Genomic DNA, 21,161 nt, shown 5'->3' on the forward strand with positions numbered 1-21,161 from the left:
CTTTTACTTAAAAATGATAATATATCATTTCTAAGAAATATCTGAATATATGTATGTGCAAGTGTGTAGGTCTCTATGAAGCTCCCAAAACTTAAGTTCTACATACGATGAAAGTATAACGGGTAAAAGGCCCATTTAATTTTGGATTAGGTATGAATTGCTTTTAAGCAATAAGACAGAGCCATTGAAACAAGAAAGTCTGCTTGATTTTATTTTGATCGAATGAATGGATGGTAGGAAAAGAGATAACATTTTAACGAAAGAATCTTTAAAAATTAAAACGTCTCTAATTGCTTTTAATCGACAAATATAATAAAAACGTGATTTAAAAAAGTGTTTAATATTTTGAAGATTATTAAATTGAATGTTAAGTAAAAATGTCTAGTATAATAAGTGATACTTCCTGAAAATTAGCAAGCAAGTGTGTCACGTCTGAATTTTCAAGAGGAATCCAAAGTCGTAGTTAATGTTTGGTTGCTTAAAATATTCTAATAATTTTTTCAACATGCCGTGCGAACAAGTACGACTTTTACGAACACTCGGCGAAACACGTACGCTCAAATTAGCGCTTTCCACGCGTTTTGTTGAAAAATATTGTACCGAGCGTGAGCTTTTCGTTTGAGCTTTTCTCTGGTGTAAACCTCACACGGGATAAGAATATACTTTCCCGCATTGGTTAGCTAATGAACTATTATACATAGCTACATATCAAATTGACGATTCTGCACGAAAATCATTGATAATTGTATCGTACACTCTAGTTTCTTTGCGAATTTATATTCAAAGAGTTCAAAAAAAAAATTGACTGTTCAAAGATTAGACTTGATAGATTCTAACAATATGATGCAACACATTCACGTACAAAGACCAGAAACGACCAGAACCGACAAATATGTAAATGGAAACTCAAATGATTGGCGTCGTTTCCTTTGTTCACGCAAACTGTTCACAATGAAATTTCGGCAAGTCGCGCGAAATACGCCTAAAAATAGCAGTTCAGAAATAATAAAAAGCTCGATCCTTCGCTAAACTCTGTGTTCGCGGGGAGTCGTTTTGTCGCTCGTGACGTCGTAGTCGTTTATTATTGCGCTCGATTGGAGAGCGCGCGCGCCTCGTATACGCGGCAAAGAATTTTTACGAGCGCAACTGCGGACGCTGCAGTTAATTGATCGATCCCGTGATTCATGGGCAAGTAAACAGATCGAGCTGATCGATGCGCTGTGTAATAGCGACCACTGATGTTACGCGCATCAGCATTGTTGCTAATCGATTAAAAGAAAACTATTATAATGTCGTAAACTCGGCAGATAGACGTCTGTGCTGTGTGTACTGCTCGAGGAATTTCTCAGATTCGAGCGGCTGTCCGTATATCGAGCATCTATTGTCTTTTATCTAATCTCCTTAAAAATTGGAATCTTAAAAACGCGCGGCGTTATTGTGCCCGGCTTTCGGCCGTCGTTCGGCTCTGCTTGTCAAAAAAATCGACAATAAATTTTCGCTCTCGGCGATACTTATCAATAAAGCTATTTGGAGTGGTTATCGCGCGCCCGTTCTAGATACACCATTTTCGTCAATAGCAATTTTCTCTTTAAAAATAAAACAAAAAATACGATCGCGGCGCATCATCAGCCACGATCAGTCGTCTCGATTACTTTCGGCCGCGATGTAATTTTAGCCTTCGCGCGACGCGCCATCCATCATGTTCGACACGTGTCAAGAGAAAACATTAACGGACTAACCAGCCGCAGATGTGTAAATCAGATTTCGCGTTTGAACTTGAAAAAAATAGAGGCGCGCGCAGCTATAATTGCTTTTTCGCTTTCCAATTGTCGTTATCGTCATAATGATTGTTTCGCTCGCGCCGCCGAAACAAGAGCCCTCTTTATGCTCGGCCGATCGGCGCGGAGCACGAAACAGAAAAGAAATTAACGAAAATTAATGGCATTTAACGAGCGACGACTAATAGCAACGCGCAACCTCTATATCGTTTATATTTATAAGTGCGCGCGCGTGCGTCCGTCGCTTAATAACACCTTGAAATGAAAAAAGACATCAGCTGCGAGGGCGGAACGGAGGGAGGGGTGGGGGCAAGGACTCGCGTGCTAAAGCGCAACTCGTTCGAACAATCTGTCTCGGGCGCGAATTGGAAAGCCGCGTGCAACGATAACGACTATTGATTTAACGTGTAATTCGCCAATTGTGCATACGTACGCGTGCTCGCACATACGCGAAGGCACAGACGCACACACGCGACATACCGTCGGCCGAGGGGAAGCAGCGCATCGCGGCGCGTCGCGCGGTGCAATCGGTGGCGGACGCGAGCAACGGCATCCTTCCCGTGGCACGTCGACGGAGAAGCGAATCCGGTGTCAGGGCCGCGAGTCAGAGCGTCGCCATGAATGAGAGCGATCGATGGTCGGGGTGGTGGCGGTGGTGGCGTCCGCGCATGCCCCTGCTTGTCCAGCCGGAGAAGGTCTATCCCACGGCGGTGGTGGCGGTAGCAGCAGCAGCAGCAGCAGCAGCAGCGGCGGCGGCGGCGGCGGCGACGGACAGTCGCGCGTCGCGAGCACGGAGAGTGCGGCCGCTCGGCGGTATGGAGCAGACGAGCACGACGACGAGCACCACGGTGGTGGTGCTGCTGCTGCACGTTGGCGGCCTGGGCTGACGCGCAGTGTCTGCTTAGCGCGCGACAGCTGCCCCCTCGGACTCGCAAGCTCGCCTAATCTCTGCGGCCCGTCGCGCCTGGCGGGTAGATGCTGCTGGCCAGCGGCCATGGGTCCTGCGAGTAGCCGACAGAGCCAGTTCGGTGAACAGGAGGACGAGTCCGGCCTACAGATCAAGCTGCCCAGCAACACCGTGAGTATGCGCCGCCATCGATTGCACTCGCGCCCACTGCACGCGCCGACCATGGCTTCTCTGCCATAACCGCGCTCCGGAGCTTTTCGTTACTTCGCCACTCTTCCGCAAGCTCTCTCTCTCTCTCTCTCTCTCTCTCTCTCTCTCTCTCTCTCTCTCTCTCTCGCGTACACCTATTTGCTCCTCGAATCTTCGAGTGTCAGTGTCTGCGTGCGTGTGCGTGCGCGTGCAGATTCTATCAATCATTTATTGTATGCGAGAAGTGGGGATTGTAAACTGGCCGCGTCCGCTGATAAGTGTGTACGTCCCGCTGCTGCTGCTCACTAGCTGTGCTCTCTCTCTCACTCTCTCTCTCGCAGTGCGTTTTAATAGTGCGCTCGCGAGCACCCAGCAGCGAAGTGTGGGCCGCCTTCGCAGCGCGTTTCCTCCCGCGAACGAGCATCTAGTCCTTTTCTCTAGCCTCGCTGAGGCGCCCAGCAGTACGCCATGCCGTCCAAATACAAGGTAACCCTCGTTTTCTCCTCGCCTCACATCGGCGGATATCGTACACATACGTGCGCGATCGATCGATTGGAATCTTTCACGCGCTTACGAAATCACGAGGTGTGTGCGACTAGAACACACCACGAGTGCCTTGCAAATCCACAAGTCCCAAACGCCTGCAAAATAATCTGCGGAGATAAAAAAAAATAAGCCTCGTCGAAACTGCGTGTGTCAGACTTCAACGCAGCGCAAAATTCGCGCACGGCATTCTGCGCGCGATAGCGATCGACGAAATTTCCTTCTTCTTTCTCTCTCTCTTCAATCCTGTGAATCATCTCAGTGTGTACGAAAGTGAGACAGAGCGAGAGATTTTTATTTCGCTGTGCAATCGTCGTGCGCTCTTTACTTTTTGCGCGGGGAGAAAAATACCCGCACCCTAAAATGCATCGTCGCCGCGAAGCAGCAGCTAGCGCAGCACGCAACACACAATGAACAGCGCTCCGAGTTTCGAAGTAAAAGAGTGAGCGAGAGAGAGAGAGAGAGGGAGAGAGAGAGAGCGCGCGCGCTGTGAGTGGTGGGGGATCCCGTAGAGTATGCTCGACCGATCGGCAACCAGTCAGTTCGCTCCCTAGCAGTATGGCTACGGCGTCGTGCTTAGCTCGTTTTTGTTGTGTTTTCTTTCTCTTGTAGGTTAGCTTCTTTCTCTTTCGCGCATCTCCATACGTACCTTTCAATATCAAAAGTCATCAAGACTGCTGTTGTGTCTACGTTTCGCTGACACGTTCGCGAGCACACTGCAATCCACGTATACGAATAACAGAGGCGTAAAATGCGAGGAGAGCAGTATAGCAGGCGATATTTATAGAAATCTTTCTCAAAGTTTCTCTCTTGCGCGCGCGACCGCGAGCACACTGTCGAGAGAGAATATAATAAGTGCTGTGCGTGCGTGTTTTTGCTGTCGTGTGTGGCAAAGATGGTCGTGCCGATGGTGATGATAATGATGACAGTCTGGGTGAAAAAGTCAGCGTCGTGAGCCTGCTTTTGCGTGCGCGAACAGAAAAATTAGAGCTGCTACTGTGCTACTGAAAGAAAGAGAAAAAAACAGAGAAGACCGCTGCTGCTGCTGCTACTGCTGCTGCACAATGTCGCGAGCCTCACTCAACAAGTACGGCAGTCGTCGTGTGAGGAAAATCAGCACGGTACATGTCCTTTGTCGCTTTTTACCCCGCATTAATCTCGTGACTCGTCTAAAAGTCCTGCACGCGAAAAAGTCCGCGCAGAGAGGAAAGCAGGCAAGAGAAAAAGCGAGCAGTCCCTGGCGTGCGCTCAGCTGATCGCGGCGCGCTGCTCTCGCTCTCTCGACACAACAACAATTCTCAGGGCCGTTCGGCCGTATAATTGGCGTACGCGTGTGTCTTCCAGACGGAGAGCGAGTACTCGGTGGAGGAGCAGTCGCGGCTGACGGGGCCGGACGGCACGGGTGGCGACAACGACCCGACCTCGCCCGACGATGCCGGCGACGCGGCCTCGCTGTGCGAATACCACGACATACCGCCACCGCCCGATGGCGGCTACGGCTGGGTGGTGGTGTTCGCCTCGTTTATGTGCAACTTGATCGTCGACGGCATCGCCTACACCTTCGGCATCTTCCTCGGCGAGTTTGCCAACTACTTCCAGGAGAGTCGTAGCAAAGTCGCCTGGGCAGGCAGCTTGCTGTCGGGGGTCTACCTAATGGCCGGCCCTGTCGTCTCGGCGCTCACCAACAAGTACGGTTGCAGGGTGGTCTGCATGGCCGGCGCAGGCATCGGCACCGTGGCCTTCGTACTGTCCACCTTCTCGTCGTCAGTAACCATGCTCATGATCTCTTACGGTGTCCTCGGTGGTGAGTTGCCTGCTCTGCTTGGATTCGCGCCATTGGCTCTACTTAACGGAGCTTTTCTCGCGCTCTGCTCAGGTATTGGCTTCGGACTGGTCTACCTGCCTGCGGTCGTGTGCGTCGGTTACTACTTCGAAACCAAGAGGTCATTGGCAACGGGCATCGCGGTATGCGGCTCCGGAGTTGGAACTTTCATCTTCGCACCCCTGGCTGGCGTTCTACTGGAAACCTACGCGTGGAAGGGCGCGACCCTCATACTCGCCGGCCTCATCTTCAACTGCGCCGTAAGTATCCGTCGAACTGTTTTCCTTTCTAACCAGTCACTGTCTTTCTGTCTCTCCCCCTCTCCCTCTCTATCTGTGCACTGCGAGAACGCGCGAACGCTATTGGAAAAGTTCGGAATCGATTTTCGAGACAACGGCGATGCATATTGCGTAACGCGGCGACACTCGAACGACACCTCGTTTCGCTCTCTTTTTTAAGTAATCTTTCTATCGATGAGATAACGTCGGCAGAAGCATTCTGCTCGCGTTACGACGGAGAGGCAGGCTCGCGCGCGTTTCAATTTTCACAAATAGAATCGTCATTTTCCGCCGTTTAGTGTCGTGTTTCTTTTAAACATCAAACGCACGCATCTACACACACACGCGCGCGCGCGCGCGCGTACGCACGAGCCGCGCGCGAGCTGGAGAGCTCCGCGATGAATAGTTCCGAGGACACGCGACAGCGAGCGAGCCTCTATGCTATGAAGCGAAGGAAAAAAAAAACGAAACCGTGCACTTTATTTGTTTGTTTACCTTGCTTCGAACGGTGACAACACGCGAAAAGGCCACTGCGAAAAAAACCGAGTCAAGAGTACGCGGTGTTGGCAGCTCTCGATGCCAAGACAATCATTTCAACGCTTTATTAATAGGGGATCGACGAACTCCGCGCGTTCGCATTATTAATAAGAGCGATTAACACACGAGATTCGCAATGCCTCGGCAGTCGATGAGGCGTGTACGCGTGTTTTTGTTTTTTTTGCCTCTTTATCGCTTTGGAGAGACGATAAGCTCTCTTTATTTTTATCCTTTTTTTCGCAAGAAATTTCTCGCTCGAAATGGCAGATGAATATTTTCGAGAATCGTCCGACATTATTTTGTTCCTGTCTCTATGATAAGCGCTTTCTGCAATAATTTTCTTTTTTTTTTTTATTAAATCGGATTTTCGTTAATTCAGCGCTACACGTGGACGAGTAATCCAGCGCGCGCGAGACTTTATCTTGCAGAAAAGAAGATCCAATGATTAAAAAATGCGCTGATTACGCTGACAACAGTGTAATTCAAGTGCGTCGGAAAAAAATATATAAATATATTTATATTCGCGCTCGTACTACGCTCCTTTTGTCGATTGTTCGAAAGAAAAAAAATACCATTTGGTACTGCTATTGTAAATTGTTTCTCGCGTTTGTTTATCCAATCTTTATCGAACTTTGTATGTAGACGTGACACTCGTATTTGATCTCCGATACACGTCCTTATCACGTAAATTGACGCGAAAATTCGGTGTTCTTCAAAATTGACGTTTCAAAAAAAGCTTACGATCGCGACCTTGGATACAATGTGCTCGCGAAGAAAAAATGGAGTAACGAAATGTCGAATCTCTTTTGGAACTGACAGCTTCTAAAAAAAATATAAAAGGGAAAAAATGAAAAGTAAAACTCCACACGCAGATATTTGGCGCAATGATGAGGCCACTGGAGTATCCAAAAGCATCGTCGGTGAAGCCGTTGCTGCAGCGGATGGCCGAGGAGAAGCGTTTCCAGATGGAGCGCGGCAGCATCGGCGGTTCGTACTTCATGGTACAATTGCCGGACGGCTCGATGGAAAGGCGTATGAAGATGCCGATCAACGTCGACCCGGGTGTTCATTCCAGCTTCAATTTAGACCAATTAGTGCCTGGTAAGTGCACGCTTTCCGCTTGTTTCTCACTTGCTGTGCGTGTGCCGGGCGACTCCAGCGGTCGTCGTCGCCGTCGTCGCCGTTGAAATTCGAAAACAAATCATCATCCTCCAAAAAACCAATAAGGCACACCTTTGACACCAGTGCCGACGGTGCCGACGCTGCCAACGATTTCGGAGGTGAAGGTGCAGGAGCACTCGTCGAGTGGTGCCACGAGCAACAGCGGCAGCGCGCAGGACCTCAAGTCGTCGTCGGTCAAGTCGCGCAGTCGGCGGCAGATTGAGGACAGCCCCGACGCCAAAGCCCCGGAGAGCGAGTTCAACAAGCCGGTGATTCCGAGGAATGCGAGTCAGCCTGCGTTCACCACTCATGTGCAAGGCTTGCCCAAGAACGGCTCCGTGCCGTTCTTCGACCGCATCCGCAAGACCAGCACCGGCGAGAGGTATAAGCCCAGCTTGAGCGCCATCAAGAATCAGTCGAGGACGACACTGAACTCCAACGGCGACATCAGGAAGAGCATGCATCTCCGATTGTCCAATAGCAGCATGCTCGGTTCGCGCAACAACAACACCGAACTCGACGTTAGTATACGACCATCTTTTCTTCCACGTTTTCATGCCAGTCGCGCAGGAAATGTCGTCTCGTTCGCGAGGAAAATAGCGAGAGACGGATTATATGATTTCACGCTGTTGGATTAGCATTATCGCCTTTTATCGCGGCTCTCCGATAGGTAACCGATGTAGAGCTATGGATTAAACGATGAATTTCATGGAGCGCAATGCTACTTATAGAATTTAGTTCAATGCTAAGATAGCGCGATTAGTATCAAGTGTGAGTAACGTGCCTGTATAATTGAATTTTAATCTCAGCAGTGATTTAACACGGATAAGATCAAGTTTCAACGTTCAATTTTTTTTTTTCTGCTCGACGAAAAACGCGCTGTGCGTGCCCTTTTCGACGGGAACATTCGAATAATGACGTCGATTCTTGGTATCCGGCTATGTGTGCGAAATGATTACTCTCGTTACTCGTCAATTATGTTTTATGGTAACGTTACATCTCGAAAAAAAAAGGCTATTTCCGATCTAATAACAATGAAGGTTGTCACGAAATGTAGCGGTATGCTAGTGAACTCCCTGTGCAATTCAATGCGCGGTATCTATCGATTTTGCTTTCCAAATCTCTCTTCACGAGGATTAAATTCTTTCTCCCCTTTCTCCTACTCGTGAAAAGAATAGAAGCTTGATTTTTCGAGTGTATCCTGAAAAAAAGAATTAATGAAAGAAAATGATTTTTATAAAAGAAATACAATTACCGAGAAATAAATGAGACTGCATTCGAGATATCATTCATCACGTTTCAAAATAATTCATACACAATGTTTTCCAGGACGGCGAGAGCATTACATTTACAACGAGTACCCAGCGATTGCCAAAGCCCGAGAAGCCAATGATGGTGAGGCCATTGTCGCGTAAGGACATCTTTTACAGCGGCAGTGTGCTCAACTTGCCCGAATACCAGAGTCAAAAATCCTTAGCCAACTACCGTCAGAGCGTTATCTCGCTTCCCAAGTCCGTAAGAGGAGTCGACGCCAAAGATGGTGACATCGAGAAAGCTCCACAGCGTTAGTAGTCACATCTTTCGGTCGATCATGATGTTTTCAAAAGATTTATGAGAAATTGTTTGAATGTTTCTAGCACCCCTATGCCCATGTCTAGAATTGCCGGAATCGTTTAAGGAAGCACTAGGCACGATGATGGATATGTCTCTACTGAAGAATCCCGTGTTCCTACTGATTTGCATTAGCAATGTTTTCGGTATGGCCGGACTGTACATACCCTTCTTCTACTTAGTCGACGCAGCTCACGCCAAGGTTAGCAAACGACGGAAACCAAATTGGAAAAAAATAAGAAACAAAAAAATATTTAATCTTTCAGAGCATCGAGAGAACTACCGCCTCGCTACTCATATCCGTGATCGGTATTACGAACACCATCGGTCGAGTTGGCTGCGGTTACATTGCCGACTTTCCACGAGTGGACTCGCTTTTGCTAAACAATATCTGTTTGATAGTCGCTACGATATCTGTAGCTATCGCGCCATTTTGCACCTCGATGATACATTACATGATCATGTCGACTCTCTTTGGCTTCGCTATTTGTAAGTGTTTCCACTTTACTGTGTAGAGTGTCGAACGACAAGATTTATTGTGTATTAATGATGTTTTCGTGACTGTGTTGTTCACAGCTGGCTATATCTCCCTCACGTCGATAATCCTAGTAGACCTGTTGGGTCTTGAGAAGCTTACTAATGCTTTTGGTTTGTTGATTCTGTTCCGTGGTATTGCGGCTATTGCCGGGCCTCCTCTTGCCGGCAACCTTTACGACCTTACTAATAATTACGACTCCACCTTCTACATGGCTACGTTTTGCTTTTTACTTAGTACCATTACGAGCTTCGTGGCTCCTACATTGAAGCGCTGCACTCAGCCGCAGGTAAAATAGTGTTTTCTGATCGATTGATCCGTGCATTCGGTCATAAGTTAAAATTTCTTATGGGTGTTTGTTGTAGACTCAGCCTGTGATATTAGATACACTGACGCCGATAGACGAAGACATCGAGGAAGAGAACGAAGACGATATCCCTGAAATCGTAGAAACGGCGCCATCACCCCTGCAGGAGCAGCCCGAGAAAGAGATCAAACAGATCGAGTCGGTATTGTAATTTCTATGAGAGCGCATCTGTAGTCGCTTTTGCGAAGCAAAAAAAAAAAAGAAAAAGAACAGAAAAAAATAATTTGAGACGTCGTCCGAGCTACACTGTGATACGGCTAAAAGAAAAAAAAATTTTTGTTTCCATAAAACAAGAGAGATAAGTAGTAGATAGAGAAATATATCATTTCTTATTTCTATGCGAACTCTCGCCTGACAAGCACAAATTGTAATCGCGATAATTCAAACCCGCTAGAATTTTTCTTTTATCCTTATTTTTCACTATACTTACGGAACGCTTATTCGTATGCTACTCAAACGCATGGCTTAAATCAATTTCTTCTTTTGTAAACTTATATATATATAGGGTTGTTACACATTATTACGAGCAAGAATGAAAGAAAAATTCCATTGGGCAAGCGGAGTCGTATATTTCTTTTTTTTGTCGTCTGTATTAGTGATTGATACATAGCGTAACTGGTAGTCGAAGGCGTTTTAATTAAACTTAATCAGTATCGATCGTCAGTATATCTAGGAAAAAAAGTCACAAACAGTTGAAAAAAAATGGTAATGTGAAAACGAATAGGTAATGCGATAAATTATCGTTTATTTTGTGTGTATATACTGAAAAAATTTTTTATTCCACGTAGATAACAATTATAATATTTGAAAAAAAAAGCATGAAAAAATATGTATACTAATATGTAACGAAAGAAGGCTTGCATTTTTGCTATGTGAAGATTAGAAGCTATTATTCGGAGGAAAGAGGTTATTATCTAACAAAGCTTTCTTTTTCTTTGTCGAAATAGAAAAAAAATGCAAAAAAAATGAATATATTTCTTATGTACGAATATGGCACATGTACATAATAAAATGCTGACGCACGATACACCTTAATGAATCAATTACGGAGCGTGAAAACTCGATGAGGACGCGATGATTTTTAGTTTGTAAATAATATGATTAATGAAACTCACAGGAGATTTGTAAAATACATGGAAAGAAAGAAAACAAGACACTCTTATATAGACACGTGCATTTTGGTTTAGGAATGCAGCAACAGAAAAATCCAAATTTAGTTTAGCATATAATATATACACGTTATTACCGAATATAATAAAAAAGATTATATATATATATATATATATATATATATATATATATATATATATATATATATATTGATGGACGCAAGCTAACGAGTGTATTAATTGAAATAATAATTAATTCTTTGTTAGAGATCTCTTACTGTTTTTTAGCATATATATGTACAATAAATGAAGTAAGAGTGGAACAGAGTCGAAGAAAAAAAAAGAGAAAACACGTTCTTACATTTGGAAAAAATAATCCGCAGTACCTCGTTTGTGTTAATTAATGTGAAAAACTTATTGCAATTATAGTGAGCCGAGATAAGTGTTATCGGCTTGAATTTTTATTAATAATAAGCATCTCAATTTGCATCAAAGACTTGTTCATACTGAGATTTGATAGACGCAGCATTAGTTAACACAAACTCTGGCCAATGACTAATATTTTATTACTTAAGTGAAAAAAATACATACATACATACATACATACGTATATGTGTGTGTAATACGGTAATGAGATAAGAAGAATAAAAAAAACTCGTGTGTGTATATGCTAAAGTAAGCATACAAACACACACATTACACACAGAGCGAGCACAAGTGCCAGTTGTGTGTCACACTTAATTAAACGTTTTTTCATTGTCTATTTTCTTTCGTTGTTGTTCGTTTCCTGTTCGTTTTTATTATGGTATCGCTGTAACATTGATTCTAATGACTTAACAGCAAAATAGCGAGTGATGTGATTTATATAAAAGAAATATGTATGTAATAATCGACATTCGATGATGTATACACATTTATGTACATGATCTAAAACAGAAGCAAAGAGCGAACAAGAAAAAAAAAGAGAATCATTGTAAAACTTGTTGAACGCCAAAAAAGAAAAATGAACGCGCGTTACGCGTCGATTAAATAAAGTTGCGGTGGCGTAGACGATTTACACACGTTATACACAAGTATATGATGAAATTGCAGACAAAGCAAACATATAGAAACATTCCCGCGAACGATGGCGATTATATTAGACGAGAGTCGAAACGAAAGGGGATAGAAATCGTTGAAGATTATGGGCGAGACAAGAGATAAAATTTTGTAGTAGTTGGATTAACGTTTCTACACTCAAGCGTTTCTATATGTTTCCCGACATTCGCGCGCCCGCGTCATTGAACAAAATGACTTGTAGCCGTTATATTTTAATAGCACCGCAGCAAAGCCTGTGCAGAAAAAAGACGAAAAGAAGAGAGAAAAAAAATAGGGAGCGGCCCTAGAGAAAGCGTGCGAGGGAGTGTATCGTGGGTATGTGTACATAGCGCGAACAAGATGATAATGAGAGAAAGAGATTATACGGTACAAAAAAAGATAAGAGAATTAGACGAATGCGAGAGAGAGAGAATGAATGTGTATGTGTGCATGTGCTAGGTGAACAAAAAACATTGTGTTATGAAACAAGTAAAAAAAAGAAGTCTTGAAAGATGAATAATTATGAATTTTTATTATTAAAAAAACAAGTATCGAAGGTCTTGTTATTTATCGTCCCTTTTTCAATCGCCACGTGTGCTTCAGACTGATAAGTCTGTGTTTCTCCGCTCGCCTGTGCGTTGCGAGTCCCGCGGGCGGCGGGTAGCGGGAGTGAAAGGTTCTTCGTCGATCTCCTCCGAAAAAGCTGGATTTGGTTGGACTCAGTTGAGCGCCTACCGCGCCACTGGAATGCACACGCTGCCGCTGACTTGTCACACCCTCGAAGGCACCGAGATAGTGATAGTCGTCTTCGCCGTCGCCGTCTTTGCCGTCATCGTAATTGTCGTCGAGTGCGTGTTGCTTGTGCATTCGGAAAACTGCTCGCACAACTCATTCGTCCTTTGTTTCCCTCGCGAGAAAAGCCAGCGCGCCATTGGCGCACGTGCTGTTGCTTGCGGCCACGTGCTGCGACTATTTATAGAAAGTGAGAGTGACTCCACGCGCGCGCGTTCCTCGACATTGTACTTGAACGATTTTCCGGCCAAAAGTTGCCGCGACAAAGAAGATCCCGCTTTGTTCGTCAATCCACGAGAAAAGTCGGCACCGAGATCGATTCGCGAAGCTGACTTTCCCACGCGCAATCGGTGATCCGTTTCTCGTGAAGTCGATCGACGAAAGTGAGTGAGAGAGAGAGAGAGAGAGAGAGAGAGAGAGAGAGAGAGGAGAGAGAGAGAGAGAGAGAGAGAGAGAGAGAGAGAAGCGCGTGCATCGCACGCACGCGTTTCAAGCACAAAGTGGTCGGTCCGTTAACAAATCGGCATCGATTACACCAATTAGTCCCAATGTCCGTCAACCGACGGCTATTTTCCAATGGACAAGAGGCAGGCCCGTCGCTCGGCGACTCGCTACGCCACCACTCCGAAATTCTCCCGACTGTTAGCCGCGCGTCTATTCGTGAAAATGGACGCCTCCATTTTCCCACGGCTTTTCCGTGAAACGAACGCGAGCGTTAAGAATGGTCGAGCCTATTCACGAAAAAAGACCAATCGGCTTTTGTCGGCGTATAAATTGCCTAACAATCGAGTCGCGCCGCCGCCCCACCTCCAGCCGAACTTTGGCTGGCTCTCTCTCTTATTCTCTCTCTCTTCTTCCGGCGCGGTAGCGTAAGAGAGCGACCGCGCGCGGCCCGCCGAGTTCGACTCGTGTGTACCGACGACTCGGCTTATCAGTTCATTCGCGAGAGACGCGCCGAACGCACATATTTATAACGCGGGAACTTTGTCGTTACCTCCGTACATCTCTTTCTCTCGGTTGTTCACGCGCGCCAAGCCGCGTCTATGCTCGAACGATCGACATAGAGATGGATTTGTAAATCGCAGGCTTTTTCTCTGTTTTTCTCGTTGTCGCTGTTCCTTCTTGGCGATCGCAAGGTTTCGGAAGGATGGCCGTAGCCGACAGGGAGCCCGACAAGGGCAAAGAGCCGCAGATGAAGCAGAACGGATACTCCAACCACGAGGTCAAGCCAGTAAGGGACGTCGACAGGAGTGACGAGGTGGGTGGCGTTTATCGTCCATTGTTGATCCGGTCCGCGCGACGCGCGAGCAAGCCCTTATCGGCGACGTTGCACAATGCGATCGACGAGCAACAGTCCGCGAGCGTTTTCCCTCGGTCTCTCGTTGCATCATCGCCCCATTTCGGCCTCGTGAGATATACGCGCCTCGCTTGGAAATTGATTACAGCGGTAAACACATTTTAATATCGCGGATAAATAAGCTGCACCTTGAGCGAGCGCGTTCTGGCGTCGTCACGAATGCTAATCCCGTGTACGCGCGCGGACATTAAAGCAGCTGCTGGCCGTCGAAAAGAAAAATATGTATGTATTGCCGATAGAACGTTGCACATTTTTTGAGAAAAGTCGCGACTCGAGTGAAACGAGGTCAATGAATATTATTTATTTACTGTAAGAACGAGTAGGAGAAAAAGGAACGAGGATGCTGATAAAGGCTGCGCCGTGCGATTAATAATAAACATACGATAAAAAGAAAACAGGCGCAATGTGTTTGAATATTATCGCGGTTGACTCTTCCACGGGTGCTGCGGCGGCGCATAGCTGCGAAGAAAGAACGGAAGAGTCGGCGTGGAAAATTCGTCGAGCCCCTATAATCGGTTTTGCAACGATTCTGGGTTAGCTGATAAATTTACATCATCGAACTCGCTCTCTCTCTCTCTCTCTCTCTCTCTCTCTCTCTCTCTCTCTCTTTTTCTCTCTTTCTCTCTCGTCGCGATTATCAATTCGACGGTATTTATAGGTACGACGCGCGCGACTTTGGCGATTTGGAAACGAAGCCGCCGTTGAAAGCTTGCGACGGAGGGGCACGAGCTCGTTGCAATTGTGTAATGTCTTTCGGCGTGCTCGCGTGATAAGCTTGTTGCAATCTCCCTCGGCCAGTTGCCGCTACACAAAAACAAAACGCGAGAGATTAATTTACGCGCCGTGTGTGGACAATCTTTCGCGCGCGCGACTGCCGCTGCCGCTGCCGCTGCCGCTGCTGCTCCTTTTTTCGGACTTGCACGAGCGAGTGGGAATATCGCATTTTAATAATCTTGGAAAACATGTTTGCGTGTGACGATCATCTTGGATGATCGGATCAGCAAACGTCGATTTTTTTTCCTGCGTGAAAATATTCGACACCTGCATGGATTCCAACGCTGGCATGATGTAAGCTTTGAACAAGTGAATAAACTAACGCACTCGACGATTCCTCGGCGACGTATAATTAGAAAAATCCGATGTCGAAAATCAACTAATGCGAACACGGGCTTTCGCCCACGTCATCGTTATTATCTATCGAGAGTCAATGTTGGACTGCTAATGAGTCACGAAAACTTTCGACTCGTTTCGTTTCTAACACATACTATTCTTGATCAATTTTTTTTCTCTCCAAGGATCGCACCTCGCAACGGACTTCGTATAGTAACGAGCAGGTCAGCTGTAACTATAACGTTTGATCGCTTATTAACTATTTGAATAATGGATACGGCGATAACAAAAAATAATGTTACTCTGCTGCAAAACGCGTTTGCGCGTTTTATCTAATTTCGAGAGACAGATCGAGTAGAGTCGGGCGAGAGAAGCTAAATTGTTTTGTTCCCGATGCATTGCTCGAGACGCAAAAGAAAGAAACAAGGAGAGTATAATCGCGACGAGTGAAATGATTACTAAACGTCCAAATAATTTTCTAATGTCTTTGCATTCCATTGACATAGTTTTGTTTGGTGCATTAATTAGCATTATACGTGGATGCACTGGACAGCGCATGACTTAAAAAGCACAAATTTGCTTATTAAAGTAATTGAGGTATAGGCTGGTGAAGCCAAGTTAAAAGAAAGCTAGTTCTATGGGAGGCTTGCGGCATATTGCTTTCCCGCGAGAGAGTAAGAGCAATACGATTTTGGTGAACGACGAGCGTCGGCCGCCGGCGTGCCTCTGATTAAAGTCGATAGGTTGGCGTCGCCGTCGTCCATCAACTGGTGTGTTCCAATGAATTAAGCGGCGTCGCAGAAAAAGCGGCCGCTTCCCATGTCGATCGCACGTCTCTGCTTGGCTTTTCAGGGCTACGTGGAGATGGTGGTGCCGCCGGACGGCGGCTGGGGATGGGTCGTGGTCGCCGCATCGTTTATGTGCAACTTGGTCGTCGACGGGATAATGTTTAGCTTCGGCGTGTTCCTGAGCCCGCTCTCGCAGCACTTCGGCGTGTCGAAGGCGAGCGTCTCGCTGGCGGGCTCGCTGCAGACCGGATTCTACCTGATGGCCGGGCCGTTCGTGTCGGCGCTGGCCAACCGCTACGGCTTCCGCCTGGTCGCCATCGTCGGCAGCGTCATTGCCTGCCTGTCCTTCGTGCTGTCGCACTTCGCCACCTCCATCGAGTTCATGTACGTGACCTACGGCATCATGGGTCAGTACACTCGTTGCTCTCTCGATCCCCTCTTGTTCGCTGCCAAGCGGATTGCGTAACGGCGCGCGATTGCCCGTAGGTGGCATCGGCGCCGGGCTGATCTACGTGCCGGCGGTCATCACCACCGGCTTCTACTTCGAGAAGTGGCGAGCGCTGGCCACCGGCATCTCGGTGTGCGGCTCGGGCATCGGCGCCTTCGTGCTGGCGCCCATCTCGCAGCAGCTCATCGACTCGTTCGAGTGGAAAGGCGCTATCCTCATACAAGCTGGTTAGTACAGACGAATGCGAGAAACCGGTCGTGTGCAAAGTAAAAAATAGAGAAGCGACTGGTCGTCATTATCGGTCAGACGGAGAGATTCCCCGGGGCGATAGGCGCAGGTCGAGTACCGACGACGATGAAATCTTATCAGTGGCCTTCGTGGAATTCGTCAGCTGCCGAGCTCACGTGTTCCGTGTCGATTCCGCAGGCATGCTGCTGAACTGCGCGGTGTTCGGGGCGATGTTCAGGCCCCTGAAGCCGAAGCGGGTGAAGGTCGCGGCCAACCCCGAGACGGTCGCCAGCGGCATCGAGCTGAGGACCACGATAATGTCGCAGGGCGTGTCGACCGCCTCGCTGCACGCCAGCCAGCCCATCACCAACCGCTTCTTCGGCACGAACAACAACACCGAGTACCCGACCGCCGCCCAGGCTCTGGGCAGCGTCCACGACATCGGCGCCAAGTACGAGCACGCACTCGCAATGCGATCTCTCGAGCGCGCCGTTCTATCGACGACTCGTTGTTCGCTGTTATCGGGTGCCGTTCCCGCCCGACCTTTACGTAACGGGCCGCATCGATCGGCCGATCGATAGCGGCCGAGCACTCAAGCAGCCGCGCGTTTTCCAGCAGCAGCAGCAGCACCAGCCGATCGTTGCACTCGCTGCACAAGGCCGTGGAGATGCGCACGTTGGAGCGCCAGGTGAGCGCCTCGGAGAACCGGCTGTCCGTGCCGATCTATCCGGAGCTGGAGGTGGTCGACGACGAGGAGCTCAAGTCTGTCGAGGAGGAGAACAACCTGCTGGACGGTGACGCGGACCGCCTCAACGGCAAGGTGCCGACGGTAAGGCGAACGCCAAATTTCGAGCGCGCCGAGTCGACTGATCCAGCGCGCCTCGCTTCCCGCAGATACGCAGGCACACGATCAGCGACCGCAGGAGTCGCGCGGACTCGGTCACCAGCCACAAGTCGTTCAAAGCGGACAAGCGCCGCGGCTCGGTCGCCAAGGAGCCGCAGCGGCCCTTCTACCGAGACGATATATTTTACGGGGGCTCGCTCAATAGACTGCCGCACTACAGATCCCAGGTAAGGCGCTCGCGCGCTTACGTACGTAGGTGTGTCGCTCGTAAATTTCGGCCCGAATGATATATCCCTCTCTTCGATCGGCGACCGAATGGTCAATCGTGCACCTTGGGCATTAATTCGAGCTGACGCGCACACGTACGTAATCGTTTGTTTGGAAAAAGAATTAGAGAAAAGGATGGACGAGGACTCCCGCGTGCGTGCGCGTTTGGCATATTAAGCATATTAATGCCCGAGGCAACCTTGCTTATCCTTTTTTTTTTTTTTTTCGAAAATCTTGTTTTTTCTTCTGTTTGGCCGGTTGAAATTGCCTTCGGTCAGAAATCGCTGAATATACATAAAATCAATACTATGCAACCTTCCGAGCGAATAAGATGTTACATTCCAAACGTTTATTCCAGTGCGGCTTGGCGCACAATTTATACATCGGGGAGTAACGTCCAATATCGCGCCGCTAACATTTTGCCGCAATGGGATATTGTCTTGTTTCTGCAATGCGAGTCGCTTGGCATACGAGCGCGCGTTTGAAATATGCTCGAGACAAAAGGGACAGCCGTCGCGCTAATGAATTCGATCGATACCTCCGCGTCTTCTGGATCATTGCGAGCGATCGACCTGTTCCTCCCCTGTCCGCCCGGCGAAACGATCGCGCGTCGTCCTCTCGTCGACGCGAGCTTCGCACAAGTTTGTTTTCTTTGTAAAATAACCGATGCGCCGATGGACACGCGTGTAGCTATCATCAGTGGGCTACCACATGTCCGTGACCCGCCTCCCGACGGCCAAAGACGTGGCCGAAGAGGAGAGCGGCAGCTGCTACCTCTGTCCCGAGAGCGTGCGCCGAATCCTCAGCACGATGCTGGACCTCAGCCTGCTGAAGAGCCCGAGCTTCTTGATACTGGCCATCAGCGGCGGACTGACCATGACGGGCTTCTACACGCCTTTCGTCTACATAACCGGTGAGCGGTGAGCGTCGTTGACACGAACCAATGAGCGCAAAGATACGGAAGATCTGCATGAAGCAACGAGTGCCGATAATGCATCTGTATTCTGGCGGCGCGCAGATCGGGCAAGGGCGGCGAATCTGCCGCTGGACGAGACCAGTGCCATGTGGCTGGTGTCGATTATCGGCATCGGTAACACCATCGGCCGTGTGGCGCTCGGCTTCGTGAGCAGTCTGCCCGGCGTGGACGCGCTCTTGATCAACAATGTGTTTATCACCATCAGCGGCCTGCTCACCATGCTGTCGGGACTGTGGATGACCCGCGGCTACCAGTTCTTCTACTCGGCCGCCTTCGGGCTCAGCGTCTGTAAGTGAACGCTCGCGCCGTCGAGCGGCGCGATTACACTCGACTCTGATCGATTGACGCTTTGCAGCCGTCTTCGCCTCGCTGAGGTCGATCCTCGTGGTTGACCTCCTGGGGCTGGAGAAGCTGACCAACGCATTTGGACTGTTGCTGCTGTTCCAAGGGTTGGGAGCCACGATAGGCGCGCCTCTCGCTGGTAAGGCCTCTCTCTCTCTCTCTCTCTCTCTCTCTCTCTCTCTCTCTCTCTCTCTCTCTCTAATTTTAAAGAAGACTCATGGCCGAGGACGTTGAACCGTCCGACTTTTTGGGAAGCGACTGTGCGCGTTCCGTTTTCGTTTGCAGACAACCGAATGTCTCATCCATCGTCAAGGTGACGCGATTCGCCGACGACTAGGATTCATTCGCTCGTTGGCCGGGAAGTAACGAGACGAACGTACGTGCGAGCTGAATCGCGGGACGACTCTGTTCGCGCGCGCTTTTCCCTTGGATTCGAGTGGCAGCGAAAGAACCGCGAGCAACGAACGCGATTAGAGATGGGTTGGGTTGCGCGAAGGGGCCATCGGCAACTTGCTCAACGAGCCGCGACGTGATGTCACGCGATTTCTCAACGCCGTCGTTTTGAAATGCAAAGCCCACTGCGCGACGGTAAACGCCTTCTACGTTTCATTAGCTGCGCGCGATCGCGCAACACACTTACATATCGAAACCGTGGCTAATCGACGAGCGAAAATAACTGGCGGCTGCTTGTGTGCGTGTTTTTCAGGCGCGTTCAAGGACTTCACCGACAGTTACGACGCGTCGTTCTTCTTCGCCGGCACGCTGATCGTGCTCTCGGCGGCGATCTGCTACCCGTTAAAGAAGATCAACAACAGCGAGAAGTCCAAGGATGCGGCGAGCAACGACGAGGAGCTGGCCAAGTCGTGATGAGCGCTCGCGCGAGCAGTGTGCCATACACGCGAGCCGCACGACCGAGCGGCGCGCGGCCTTGTCGCCGAGCTTGCGGAGGCGCGGTCAATGCCGCGGGCCGCTCGCTCGCGCGCACGCTACACCTGACGATAGTACTCACCGCGGACAGACCTCTTTTCCTTCTTCCTCGACGTGTCTTATCCCGCGCGCATTCCTCGACGCGAGCGCACTCGCCCCCGCGTCGATCGCGCGCGCGCGCGCCCGCGAGACAGAGAATATACATTTTGATAATTGCTTCTGTTTTTTTCCTTCTGGTTCCTAAAGCCGCCGTGATCAAGGCGCCATTGCCACGAGCGAGAAAGACGGTCCACGCAACGATAACTTCCCGTCTCACCTCGCCAGCCAGTTTGTTCGGACCACGCGTTCGCTCTGTTTCTGTACATATCTAGAGATTGTTCTATACTGCATCTCGCGAGAGAGATGAGCGCGGCGTCGTGCGCCGATCGCTCGCGTTCTCCTCTCCAATGGTGCATCAGCTATCGCGCCAAACTTGCATTTTTATTGTAATATATGTCTCGCATCGTATACACGTGCCTGTTGTGCCTAATGTGTGTGTAGGTTAATTTCATCCTGTATGATCGTCGGCGCGCAATACGTGGAACCATAATCCGTTTTTCTTCTTTCGGTTCAGACGATAAACGCGCGCTTTTTATTCCAGATGATTAGTTTCGCGATATTAGAGTCAATTGTTTCTTCTTTTCTCGCGTGCATCATTAAACGCGCGAACGACTGTTATATATAGACATTGCGAATCGCACAGAATGTTACGAGCACAAAAAAGTAATACATTTGATTTTACAGGAATAGCATAATTCTATAGTTTATGATCTTAGATTTTTTAAAAATAAAAAAAGAAAAGAACAGAGAATGAATTTTATTTTTGTCCATTGCGAATATTACTCTGCTTGCTATATGTAGTGCAACCGATTGCGCTAACTATTGAACAAACATCAAAGACAAGAGCTTACGTGTTACTAAATACATACCGGTGAACACGAAAAAATACAGTTGACTTTTACGATCGCACTAATCGCTCTGCCAAACGCACGTATCGTTGACGCAAAAGCTCAACCATTAAGAAGATAAGACTCGACAACATTCCTTCGTTTTTGTTTCAATCTCCTCCTCTGCGTCTCGCCGTCTCTCCGCAGAGAGAGAGAGAAGGAAAGAGGGTCAGCTGCGGTAA

At 48.3% G+C, this 21,161-nt stretch overlaps 2 protein-coding genes across 5 annotated transcripts; both read left to right on the forward strand.

Moving 5' to 3' along the window:
• The first annotated feature begins 2,397 nt into the window (after positions 1 to 2,397).
• On the forward strand, positions 2,398 to 10,973 carry LOC131670544 (uncharacterized). The gene is made up of 10 exons (XM_058946220.1): positions 2,398 to 2,856; positions 4,762 to 5,221; positions 5,294 to 5,499; positions 6,927 to 7,155; positions 7,282 to 7,736; positions 8,545 to 8,779; positions 8,853 to 9,028; positions 9,093 to 9,315; positions 9,403 to 9,650; positions 9,727 to 10,973. Exons 1-10 carry the CDS (start codon positions 2,413 to 2,415, stop codon positions 9,877 to 9,879), a joined length of 2,829 nt encoding a protein of 942 aa, XP_058802203.1. The 5' UTR covers positions 2,398 to 2,412; the 3' UTR covers positions 9,880 to 10,973.
• A 1,652-nt stretch (positions 10,974 to 12,625) lies between these two features.
• LOC131670494 (monocarboxylate transporter 3) lies at positions 12,626 to 20,823 on the forward strand. Of its 4 annotated transcripts, none has more exons than XM_058946138.1 (11): positions 12,626 to 12,896; positions 13,843 to 13,964; positions 16,026 to 16,368; positions 16,448 to 16,636; positions 16,836 to 17,088; positions 17,238 to 17,466; positions 17,532 to 17,708; positions 18,439 to 18,661; positions 18,767 to 19,012; positions 19,080 to 19,205; positions 19,773 to 20,823. In XM_058946138.1, exons 1-11 carry the CDS (start codon positions 12,662 to 12,664, stop codon positions 19,931 to 19,933), a joined length of 2,304 nt encoding a protein of 767 aa, XP_058802121.1. In that variant the 5' UTR covers positions 12,626 to 12,661; the 3' UTR covers positions 19,934 to 20,823. The 4 variants fall into 4 exon arrangements, with proteins under 4 accessions (XP_058802121.1, XP_058802122.1, XP_058802123.1 ...); XM_058946139.1 differs by having other exon boundaries at positions 17,253 to 17,466; XM_058946140.1 differs by having other exon boundaries at positions 17,256 to 17,466.
• The last annotated feature ends 338 nt before the right edge of the window (positions 20,824 to 21,161 follow it).

The sequence above is a fragment of the Phymastichus coffea genome, unplaced genomic scaffold (assembly GCF_024137745.1).
Source record: "Phymastichus coffea isolate CEN01 unplaced genomic scaffold, Cenicafe_Pcof_1.1 PCOF00111, whole genome shotgun sequence".
NCBI lineage: Eukaryota > Metazoa > Arthropoda > Insecta > Hymenoptera > Eulophidae > Phymastichus > Phymastichus coffea.